The sequence below is a fragment of the Cebus imitator genome, unplaced genomic scaffold, assembly GCF_001604975.1.
Source record: "Cebus imitator isolate Cc_AM_T3 unplaced genomic scaffold, Cebus_imitator-1.0 Scaffold473, whole genome shotgun sequence".
Taxonomy (NCBI): Eukaryota; Metazoa; Chordata; class Mammalia; order Primates; family Cebidae; genus Cebus; species Cebus imitator.
In genome coordinates, this window is record NW_016107788.1 from 309566 (window position 1) to 321642 (window position 12077).

Consider the following 12077-nt stretch of genomic DNA (forward strand, 5'->3'; position numbering starts at 1 on the left):
AAATGAACCAACACACACAGATGAACAGAAGTGGCCCACAATGAGGCTTAACAGTGACCTCGTCATCTAATCTGAAAGGAAGGCATCATGGTTTCCTGTTATGGGGAAAGAATCGGGCTACAGGGTGCATGGGGTTCTTCTCACATCATCACCCACCATAGACCTCCACATCTTGGGGCTCTCTGTACATCTGTCTTTATGAGGCTCTGGTCCCTTGATCTAGAGGATTTTTTTTTTCTTGAGACAGAGTCTCACTCTGTTACCAGGCTGGAGTGCACCGCCCAATCTTGGCTCACTGCAACCTCTGCCTCCCAGGTTCAAGGGATTCTCCTGTCTCGGCCTCCCAAGTAGCTGAGACTACAGGCGCATGCCACCACGCCCAACTAATTTTTATGTTTTTAGTAGAGATGGGGTTTCACCATGTTGGCCAGGATGGTCTTGATCTCTTGACCTTGTGATCTGCCTGCCTCGGCCTCCCAAAGTGCTGGGATTACAGGCGTGAGCCACCATGCCGCCTAGAGGAAATTCGAGCCTTGGTTTTTTGAAGACCCAGGTTTCAGGACCTGGGTCTCAAGGGTCTCAGGTATCTGAGTCCTTAGACTCCTTGTGCCCCCATATTTGAGTCTCTGGGGTCTCCAAGGCCCTTGGGCTTTGTGGGGAGGGTGGAGACCTCCAGATCCCTGTGTTTCAAGGGTACACATGGTTGTCTCCAAGTCTACTGGTTCTCTCAGCTTCTTTGGTGCCAAGAGTCCGCGTTTTTAACCCCCTTTGTCTCAAGGGCCTCAGTCTCTGAGTCTCTGGGCTCCTGGGTTCAGTGAGAAGGGTCTTTGGATCCTTCCGTTTAGAGTCTGGGGTCTCCATGACCCTGGGTCCACGGACCACTGAATCAGAAGCCTGAACCTTTGGATCCCTCAGTCTTGAAACTCAGGGCCTCTGGGGTGCCCAGGGTCTCCAGATCCAGTCAAAAACACTCTAACCTGTTCTCTGTCCTCTAGTTCCACCTCCCATTCCACGTGAAAGCTGTGGGTGGGTGTCCATTTCACTGCCCGGCGTCTGCGTTACCTTTCATCACTTTCTCTCGTCATTGCCCCCGTCCTCACTACAATCAGTGTTTTACAGGTCCCATGGGAACCACCTTCAAAATAGACCAGAAATTTACTTTCTACAGTCGTACCCACTATCCAGAGCCAACAGCATGTGCAGACACCACACCCCCAATCGCTGACATCTGACGCACGGGCAGAGTCCCTCAGCCTGCACCCCACTCCCTCTCCCAGTTCGACCTGCGTACGAGCATCACCACTGCCCCACGTGCGCGCACAACTCCACTCCAATCCTCGGAGTCTGTTCTGCGCATGCGCTGTCTGCGCCTTTTACACTTGCGACCAATCCCAGCAACCCCACCTTCAATTCTCACCCACAACCCCGCCTCAAAGGGCAGAAATCATATGCCCTATAATCCCCTTAAAATCCTGTAATAATCCCACAAGCCAGTTAATCAGAATACAACGACTTCGCTTACACAGCAACATGAACCTGCCGGTGACAGCGCGCCGCCATGGCAACAACAGTACACACAGCTCTGCGGCTCCCTGGGCCCGAGCGCAGGCGCAGAAAATAAACGGGGCAGTGCATTTTGGAAGCAGCAGAAAGAGCAAGGAAAGTGTTTCTGGGAGTTGTAGGCCAAACGGGACCTCAGAGCCACGGGCGCAGAAAGCAAAAGGGGCAGTGCATTTTGGGGGCAGCAGAAAGAACAATGCAAATGTTTCTCGGAGTCGTAAACTAAGCGGAAGCCCGGAGCCATTGGCTCATCCAGCGGCGCTGCCGCATGGGATTCTGGGAGCTGTAGGCAAGGAAGTCCCAAGACCTCGTGGGAATGGTAGTCTTGGAGTAGTCACTTCCGTGCCAGGCTTCCGCGTGGTGGGCAGTGTGGACGTCCCAGCACTGCGTTCTGCCCGGGTGAGTATTTATTCCTGCGGTGAGTTGGCATGTGGACCCCGGCTCTTTGTTGCGGTGCCGTGGGAGGGCTGAAGGTCTCTACGAGCGTGAGACGCTTCTATGATTTCCCAGCGCGGTGTCCCTGAGGCCTTGTAGCCAGGATTCCCACTTTGGACGCTGCGGTCTGGCCTCTTACCGGGCCACCCCCTTCCGCAAGACAGGATATGACCATCTCCCTGTCCCCGCCCCCATGCCACACTCTTGAGTCCTTTTGACAAGGCTGCAATCCAGAGGCAACCCCGGGGTCCGCGATCTCTCTTCTGGGAGCATTTATTATTCTCTCATCCTACAGATATTTACTTAGCACCGACTCTGCGCAAGTTGGGGGGGGGGGTGGGCAGCAGACGAACCCTGCCCCTGCCTTGAAGAAGCAGAGAGACAGACCTGTCACCAGTGACAGGGAGTCAGGATCAGGGCCAGTATGGAGGCACACATGCAGCTCTGGGGGCCCTGGGGGATGCGCCCGACTCAGTGACTGGGGTCCATAAAGTCTTTGAGGGAAGACGTTTAACATGCACGTCAAACTTGACATGTCCAAATGGAATTCCTGGTCTTCTCCCCTCAAAAAATGGCCCCACCATCCCCCTAGTGCTCAGGCCAGAACCTCAAAGTTACCCTTCATCACTTTCTCTCGTCATTGCCCCAGTCAATCTGCCCGGCTTGACCCTAGGAGGCAGAGGTTGCAATGAGCCAAAATTGTGCCACTGCATTTTAGCCTGGGTGACAGAGTGAGACTCCATTTCAAAAAATTTAAAACTTAAAATATTTTTTAAAGAATGGAAAGAGATGGGTGCTAGGCAGGACCTGAAAACATGAAAAGGCCTCCCCAGAAGAGAATTGAGCAGAAAATCCAGGAGCACAGAGGAGGAGTGAGTCAAAAACAGGGGGAGGAAATATTCCAAGGGGTGCTGCAGCCATCTGGGAGAGAGACAGACCTGACTAGGGTGCTGTCATGGAGATGGTCAGAAGGGTTTCGCTGTTTTTAAGCCATATTCAAATAGGATTTGCTATTTCATTTAAGTACCTGGAGTTTGAAAAGGTCCGGAGTTGGCATTGCAGTTTGGTGCCACTCACTGGGAGCATGCCAAGTGTATGGAGAGAAAGAGCAGTCCAGTTTCCTGAACCCCAAAGCTTCTGGCCTGAGCAGCTGGATGGATGGAGCTGCCTTGTGCTCCAGGAGAAGCCCGTTGGGTTAGAGGAATCAGGAATTTGGGTTTGGAGATGCCTATTAGACATCTGCGTGGCACTGGCCTCTGCCCTCAGAGAAGTTAGAAACAGTAAATATAGTCACATAAAATAATTCCACACATTGTGGTAAGTCCTAGAAGCAATGTGACCTGCCTGCTCTGAATGGCAAGGAGACAAAGGCATTCGTCCAGGCTGGAGGTGATGGTGGCTTGGGGAAGGGAACTGAGCCTAGGGAGTTTTTGTGGGTTCACCAGGCAGACAGGACCAAGATTTGACTGGAGGTTTGGAGTCTTGGAGTTTGGGTGGAGAAGGATGAGGTAGGAAAGAAAACGGATAGAAGTCAGAGATGGGCTGATCCATGTCTTGATGAGGCCACATTAACTTGTGGGGGATTCTGATACCAGAGCAGGTTTGAGTTCTATCTTGGAGGCCCACATATTCTTTCATCCCCAAAACAGGTGCAACCCCATCTGGTCTTCCGAGGTGTGATCCAGGCTACCTGCGTGTTCCCTGGAGAAGGTGATCACCCTGCCTTTCACAGGATGCAATCAGAACCCACTCCTGGAGACAGTATCAAACCCTACAGAGTGAAATCAATTGTCCTTTCCTGTTTTCCACCTTCCCCTGAACACAGCTTCAATCCTCTGGCCTCCCTCTACCCTGACAGTCATAAATCCCTCACCTCCCAAGCTCTCTTAACAGCCCTGGTGGCCCATGCCAATGATATCTACCTTGTCTTTCTGATCTGGGGTATAACAAGGGTGGCCTCCCTGGAGGTTGTGACAAACGGTCCTTAATATACACCCCATCCCTCTGGACAAGACACAACCTAATCTTGGTTATAACCTGTTTGTCCTCCCTCTCTTTAGCCCTGAAGCCAGCTTCTTAAGCTACTTCTCTTCTTGGTGCATAATGGTGCAATCCAAGAAGCATTCCCTAAGGCAGTGGCTTTCTTACACCAGGACCCACTTATAACCGTCCTGTCTCCAGTGCTAGAAGAAGCCACTCCACTAGCGCACAAGTCTCCCTGGTCTATTCCGGCCAGAGGTGCAATCCTGACAATCTCCCCGAAGGCAAGGACCCTGCAATCCGGAATCCACACGTAACCCACCTCCTCTCTCTCCCTGTTTAGGAGAAGCCGACGCCTCCCGCAATGCCCGCCCCACCGTGTACCTCTTGTCACGCGGCACGCGCTGCCCTCCGCCGTCCGCGCTCCGGCCAAGCGCTGTGCGGTGCCTGCTTCTGCTCAGCCTTTGAGGCCGAGGTGCTGCACACGGTGCTCGCGGGCCGCCTGCTGCCGCCTGGTGCAGCGGTGGCTGTGGGCGCCTCGGGCGGCAAGGACTCCACCGTGCTGGCGCACGTGCTGCGCGGGCTGGCGCCGCGCCTGGGCATCTCACTGCAGCTCGTGGCCGTCGACGAGGGCATCGGCGGCTACCGGGACGCGGCGCTGGCGGCCGTGCGGCGCCAGGCGGCGCGCTGGGAACTGCCGCTCACCGTCGTAGCCTACGAAGACCTCTTCGGGGGCTGGACAATGGATGCGGTGGCCCGCAGCACAGCTGGCTCCGGCCGCAGCCGCTCCTGCTGCACCTTCTGTGGGGTGCTGCGTCGCCGGGCGCTGGAGGAAGGGGCACGCCGCGTGGGAGCCACGCACATCGTGACGGGTGAGCGCAGGCGCAGCCGCGGAGCGGCGTGCTCAGAGGCAGTGGGGCGCATGCACGGGCCAGGGGGCGGGGCCTGAAAGGGGACTCATGCGCATGCTCCAGGGGCGTGGGAGGAGACCTTGGGCGTGGCTTAACGGGAGGATCCCACTAAGGAGATGTGAAAGTGCGCATGCTCCAGTTTGGGGCTGGAGCCCTGTGAAGGTTCTAGACGCTGGACCGAGCGGCCAGGCAGGGATCATGAAGGTTTTTGGGTCTTGGCCACAGTCTTGGTTTGCAGAGATTGCCAAACGGGTGGGAGGTGAAAGTCTCCGGAGATTAGATCTCTGGTTCTTCGCTTATTTTTAAGTGTTTCTAACATGTTTCATCTCTTATGGTCCACCTTTCAGAATGCAGCTCTGTCTCTAAAAAGCATCTCTGCCTCTTAATTCCTTTTCTTTGTTGGTCTCTCCTTTCTTTGTAAGTTTTTTTATTCTCTCTCTTTCATCCATTCCTTCAACAAACAGATGCTGAGTTTCTGCTATATGCCGGATCCCATGTGGCCAAAGTTCTTAACTACTCTGTACTTCTGTTTCTCTCCATCCTTGAAACAGGAATATGAATGGTACCCAGCTCATAAACTTATTACAATTAGAAGAGTCTATTTAGTAGAAGTATAATATCTATTTTATAGTTACGTTACATAACCTGTATGATCTAGTATAGATTACACATTTTATACGTGCTATATTATCACCATCGTTGTCGGGCTAGGACTGAGAATACACTTACACACAAGTTCCTACCTTTGCATGGTTATCAAGTACAAAATTATAAACACTATACATGTTACTGACCATGTATGGACATGTTAAGGACCATGTGTACACACAGAGAACCCTATGATCTGCAAGGAGTGGGGTCAGGGAACTATTTTGAAATCTGAAGGCTCACAGTGAAGAGGTAAAGGGGGTAGAATTGGGGAGAGGTTTTTGGCCTGTACAAAAGCCAATTTGGGCTGCCCCAAGAAGTCCAGTGTGGCTGGATCCCAGAAAGCAAGGGCAGGGGAGGCTGGAGAGGTGGAAGAGGTCAGGCCTTACCCTGTAGGCTGTGGTGGAACCAGTAAAAGTGACAAGAAGGGAGTTTCACTTTGAAAAGCTCACCCAGGCCATGGTGAGGAACCTGGGTTGGAGGGGCAGGGACAAAGCCAAGGAGACCAGTCAGTGGGGGGCCAGCTGCAGTCACGGAGGTGAGAGTGGTGGTTGGAGAGAATCAGCACATTCGAAGGGTATGAAGGCAAAGTCGTTCTGAGTCTGTCATCTGCCACCATGCTAGGGCATCGGCTCTGGGGAAGGCTTACTGAGCTTCAATCACTGGTGTGGCCCTTTCCTTACTGAATAACTTTGGAGAAATCCCTAGATCTCTGTGATTGAAAATGGGAACAATAATCCTTTCCATACAAGAGCAGTATATGGAAAGAATGAGAGGCTTGGGTCCGGCACCGTGGCTCACGCCTGTAATCCGAGCACTTTGGGAGGCCGAGGCGGGTGGATCACGAGGTCAAGAGTTCGAGACCAGCATGGCCAACGTGGTGAAACCCCATCTCTACTAAGAATACGAAAATTACCCGAGCATGGTGGCAGGCCCCTGTAATCCCAGCTACTTGGGAGGCTGAGGCAGGAGGACTGCTTGAACCCAGGAGGCCGAGGTTGCAGTGAGCCGAGATCACGCCACTGCAACTCCAGCTTGGGCAACAGAGCAAGACTCCGTCTCAGGGGCAGGGGGTACAGGGGGCGGGGGGAAAAGAATGAGAGGCTGCCTCAGGTTTTAAAGTTAATTTGATAGAATCACTTAGTAATTGTACTTCTAAAAGTAATGAGGGCTTCCAGAAAAATCCCTAACTTGGAAGGTGATTTTTCCCTTTGTTTATACACTATTATCAAAGGCATAGTATAATGATTGTTGTAATAATTATTACAAAATCGGGAGCTCCTAAGTGGGTTTGTAATGACAAGGTGTGGAGTAAATCCAGTCTCTCCTTATGAATGTGGTTTACAACTTTAAGTCAATAGTAAACGTTTAACCAGATGTCATTTCCAGTAGCAAACATGCTAATCTCAAGGTCACAGGGCTTGGCAGTTCTTTGGAAGGTAACCATTACTACAAACACAATTAGAGCCAAGTTCTTGGAGGATTTTTACCATTTAGACCAGGGTCTCTCAACTTCGGCCCTATTGACATTTGGGGCCAGATAGTTTGTTGTTAGGGAGCTGTCCTCTGCGATGCAGGATTTTAGCAGCATCCCTGGCCTCTACCCATTAGACGCTATTTAATAGTAGCACCACCACCCCAGCCTGACAACCAGAAATGTCTCCAGCCATTGCCAAATGTCTCAGGCGGAGGGAAGGAGAGCGGAATCATCCCAGACTAAGCACTGATACAGACTCAAGTATAACTTGACAAGACACAGAACAAGTACAGCTTCAATTTCATGGTGACCAATGTGTAAATATTTCTCACTGTTATTTCTAAACAAAGATAACAAAAACGCTGCAGTGGTTACAGGTGTGGTGGTTCATGCCAGTAATCCCATCCACTCTGGGAGGCGGAGGATCACTTGAGCTCAGGAGTTCAAGACCAGCTTGGCCAACATGGAGAAACTCCATCTGTACAGAAATGCAAAAATTAGCTGGGCATGGTGGCGTGCACCTGTGGTCCCAGCTACTCTGGAGGCTGAGGGCAGGGATCACTTAAGCCTGAGAGACAGAGGTTGCAGTGAGCTGAGGTCGAGCCACTGTACTCCAGCCTGGGCACTAAAGCAAGACACACACACACACACACACACACACACAATGAAAAAAACATAAACTACAGTCTGTGTTGTCAGAGGCCCTGTGTCATTTGTTTTCTCTAGCTGCTGTAACAAATTACTTAAAATTTAACAGCTTTAAACAACACAGATTTATTATCTTGCATTTCTGGAGATTAGAAGTCTGGCAAGTCTCACCGGGCTAAAATCGAAGTGTCAACAGTGCCGAGTTTCTCCTGGAGGCTCTTGGGCCAGGGGGTCCTTTTCCTTGCCTTTTCCAGCTTCCGGAGGCTGCCCACATTCCTGGCTCATGGCCTCTTCCTCCATTGTCTTGTCTTTTTTTTTTCTTTTGAAACAGAGTCTTGCTTTGTTGCCTAGGCTGGAGTGCAGTGGCGCAATCTTGGCTCACTGCAACCTCTGCCTCCTGGGTTCAATAGATTCTCATGCCTCAACCTCCCAAGTAGCTGGGGTTACAGGTGCCCGCCACCACGCCCTGCTAATTTTTGTATTTTTAGTAGAGATGGGGTTTCACCATGTTGGCCAGGCTGGTCTCAAACTCCTGGCCTCAGGTGATCCTCCCGCTTCGGCCTCCCAAAGTGCTGGGATTACAAGCGTGAGCCACTGTGCCCAGCTCTTCCTCTATTTTCAAAGCTAAGGATGGCAGGTTGAGTCCTACTCTGTTTGCGTCACTCTAACCTTGCCTCTGCCCTCACAACCCCATATTCAGTAGGCGGGTGGCAAATGAGGTACCCCCAAGTTCCCCAGGGAGCTTGTGTGTGTTACCCTCTTGATTCCTGCTGTGTCTACCTCCAGGCTCCACCTGGCTGTCCCACAGTGCCCAGGGGGGCTCCATGGCCCTGTCTCCCTCTCCTGGACTCCGGGTCCTTGTGCCCTATGGTGCCCAGGGGAGCTCCATGGCTCAGGCTCCGCCTTTCCCCCTCTCTCTCTGGGTCCTGGCTGCCCACTATGTTCAAACGTCTCCTTGGTCCTATCTCTCCCTCTTCTGCCTCCCTCCACTCTAAGGGTCTTTGTGATTACATGGAGCGCACCTGGATAATCTGCCATACTCTCCCTAAAGTCGGTTGATTAGCAGCCCCAATTCAACCTGCAACCTTAATTCCCCTTTGCCTGACAGCCAAACATATCCATAGGTTCCCAAAATTAGGCCATGGACACCCTAGGCGGTGGGGGAGAGGGCAGCCTGCCTACCACACCAGTTCTGTTGAGAATCTCTGTTAAATGTCTTAAATACCATTCTGATTTTTGTGTACAGTCTGAATTACAGTTTTAACTGAGGATGATAAGGTTATTAGCAGCATAATGCACTTTTACTCCCTATAGAAAAGGGCAACTAGCATAAGGTCCGCTCCGCAGTAGGTGGGTGGTCCATAAGGCGCCCCCCCAAGTTGCGCCAGGGGAGCTTATGTTTCTCTGTTTTTGTTGTTGTTGTTGTTGTGTCCATCTCCGGCCTGCACCTGGCTGCCTCACGGTTCCCCAGGGGTCTCCATGGCTCTCTTTCCCCTCCCTGTCTCTGGATCCTGGCTGTCACACGTTTTTCAGGGGTCTCCATGGCTCCCTCTCCCCCTCGCCATCTCTTCTGGGTCCTGACGGTCCCACTGTGCCCTGGGTCTCCATGGGTCTCCCTCCCAGTCTCCCTCTGGGTCCTCGTGGACCCATGGTTCCCCGGGGGGCTCCCTGACCAGCAGCGCCCTCCGCGCCCCGGCTCACCCGCTCCCGTCTCTCCCCACCAGGTCACAACGCAGACGACATGGCGGAGACCGTGCTCATGAACTTCCTGCGGGGCGACGCGGGGCGGCTGGCCCGGGGCGGGGGCCTGGGCTCCCCGGGCGAGGGGGGCGCCCTGCCGCGCTGCCGCCCGCTGCAGTTCGCGTCGCAGAAGGAGGTGGTGCTGTACGCGCACTTCCGCCGCCTGGACTACTTCTCCGAGGAGTGCGTCTACGCGCCCGAGGCCTTCCGCGGCCACGCCCGGGACCTGCTCAAGCGCCTGGAGGCGGCGCGGCCGTCGGCGGTGCTGGACCTCGTGCACTCCGCCGAGCGCCTGGCGCTGGCCGCGTCCGCTCGGCCCCCGCGCCCCGGCGCCTGCTCCCGCTGCGGGGCTCTGGCCAGCCGCGCGCTCTGCCAGGCCTGCGCGCTCCTGGACGGCCTGAACCGCGGCCGGCCCCGCCTGGCCATCGGCAAGGGCCGCCGGGGGCTGGACGAGCAGGCGACGCCGGGGACGCCCGGGGATCCGGCCCAGACCCCCACCCCCAAGGCCGTCCCCACCTTCTAGCGACTCCGGACCTCCCGCCGGGATCTGACGCCCCCCGGGGTGGGGACTGCCTGTAAATGACTCTGTGAATAAACCCCCGTTACCTTGCCTGGCCTTCCATGTGAGGTTGGCAGGGGGAAGAGGCCCTGGTGACCTGAAATCCTGAAGAAACTGGGACCCCCAGACTTCGGGGTCTCAGGGAGGAAGGGTCTCACGCTGGGTTTCTGGCTCTGAGGGAGGAGGGGGCTGGGGGCTCATCCTGGGTCTGAGAGGAGGGCTAGGCCTAGAGGAAGTGGGCTGGGATCCTCAGGCATCTGCACCTGAGGAAGGAGGGCCTGGGGTCGTGGACTCCTGGGTCTCACGGGGAAGGGGGCTGAACACCTTGTGATTCCCTAGCGAGTGGGGGTAGGTTGGGGACCACCTGCCTCGTGCCTCTGCTGGTTCTGGGCGCGATCAGCATGATCCTGACCCTCCTTGAGCACCAGATTCCTGATGTTTCCTGTTTGCCCACAGTCGGGTAAGCAGAGTGACATGAATTGATGGACACACACCATTCACAGCCCCCGTCATGCTGCCTCCCTTACAGCGCTTCGTGCGCAGCACGCACTGCGCTCTCCTTTGGTCTCCACCACGGCCTCACTGCCTTTAGCCTGAGGCGGTAAATGGCCCCAAGACACCCAGCCGGAAGGGGTCAAATCGAGGGCTCCCTCCAGAGCTCTCAAAGGTTGAAGGTCATGGAATGGGCCCTCCCCCACCTATCCCCTCCGGAATCTCTCCTGGTATCTCTGTCATGGGTGAGGAGGGGTTGGGTGGGCTCCCAAACCTTGGACTCTGGAGGCAGGGTTGTGTGAGCCTATGTCAGTGACTTAGCCTCTGATCTTCCATTTCTCTGAAAATGGAGTCAGTCCCCTCCCCCGCCCCAATTAAGGCACCACTGGGAGGAAGTGGAAGATCAGAGAAGGTGCTGAATAAATGGTGAGCACTTAGACCTGGTTGTTCATGTTACTGTCTGGCCACACCAGGGGGCGCTGGGTTTCAGGGTTGCTGCCCTGTAGGTACGGGGAGGTTGTGAGGGTCTCAAGCTCCCTGGGGAGATGGTGCTCTCCATCCCACCTCCAGGACTTGCTGGGCTGGCTTCTTGTCAGAAATGTCCCTTCTTCCCATTGCCCAGCTCAGATCCTCCAGGGTCCTCCTAGAAGGCTTCTCACTTCTGTCCTCCCACCACTCAACCCAGGGCTTAGTAGTCTCCCAAACCCCTGCTTCTCAGTCCTGTCCTCACCCTGTGGCCACCCAAACTTGGGCTGGAGGGCAAGGACCGGATTATTCACTGAAAACATGTATGAGCACCTCCTTTGCATCAGGCATTCGTCTAGGTTCTAGGAACATGGCGGTGAACAGAAGACAAGGCTCCTACCCTCATGAAGTTCAGTCTGGGAGAAGTGGACAGTAAGCACATCAATATATAATGTCAGGTAGTGATGAAGGCTACAGATTAAAGATGGTGAGAGAAAGAAACAGGAAGAGCTCATTTCCATAGGAGTCAGGGAAGGAAGGGCCTTGGAGGAAGTGATGTTATGCACAGACCTGCAGAAGCAAAAACCAATCATGGGGCCATTTGGGGGAAGAGCTTTCCTGGTGGAGGGAACTGCCAGTGCAAAAGCCCGGAGGTAGGAATAAACTTACAAGTGCAGGGAACAGCAACTACAGTGTGGTGGGAACAGAGTGGGTGAGGAAGAGGCGAGATGAGGCAGTAAGCAGAGGTGGGTCATGCATGGCCTTATTTGGTGAGAAAGACTTGTATTTTAAGAGTGATGGTAGGTCTTTGGAGGGCTTTGGACCCAGCAGTGGGTCCAATTTCCATTTTCTAAAAGCTACTCCAGCTGCTGTAAGGAGAATGCGCTGTAGGGGGTGCAAGATGACCGAGTTCAGTTGTGCAGGATGCTGCTTGTGTGCCTGTCCTGGTACCAAGTGTGCCCTCCTCATTACCTCATGACATGAGGAATGGGTTTTCAGCACCGAGTTTTTAAAATTGGTACATAGAAGGATCTAAAAGTTTATTTTTTGTATTATTTTATTTTTTCCCTGAGTTATTGGGGTACAGGTGATATTTGGTTACATGAGTAAGTTCTTTTTTTTTTTTTTTTTTTTTTTTTTTTTTTTTTTTTTTTTTTTTTTT

General features: G+C 53.6%; 1 protein-coding gene across 4 annotated transcripts; it reads left to right on the forward strand.

Moving 5' to 3' along the window:
* Positions 1–1327: 1327 nt before the first annotated feature.
* CTU1 (cytosolic thiouridylase subunit 1) lies at positions 1328–10009 on the forward strand. Of its 4 annotated transcripts, none has more exons than XM_017512467.2 (4): positions 1865–1959; positions 3645–3705; positions 4319–4847; positions 9384–10009. In XM_017512467.2, exons 3-4 carry the CDS (start codon positions 4340–4342, stop codon positions 9920–9922), a joined length of 1047 nt encoding a protein of 348 aa, XP_017367956.1. In that variant the 5' UTR covers positions 1865–1959; positions 3645–3705; positions 4319–4339; the 3' UTR covers positions 9923–10009. The 4 variants fall into 4 exon arrangements, with proteins under 4 accessions (XP_037588765.1, XP_017367954.1, XP_017367956.1 ...); XM_017512468.2 differs by having other exon boundaries at positions 1894–1959; positions 2291–3705; XM_037732837.1 differs by lacking the exon at positions 3645–3705 and having other exon boundaries at positions 1328–1959; positions 4589–4847.
* The last annotated feature ends 2068 nt before the right edge of the window (positions 10010–12077 follow it).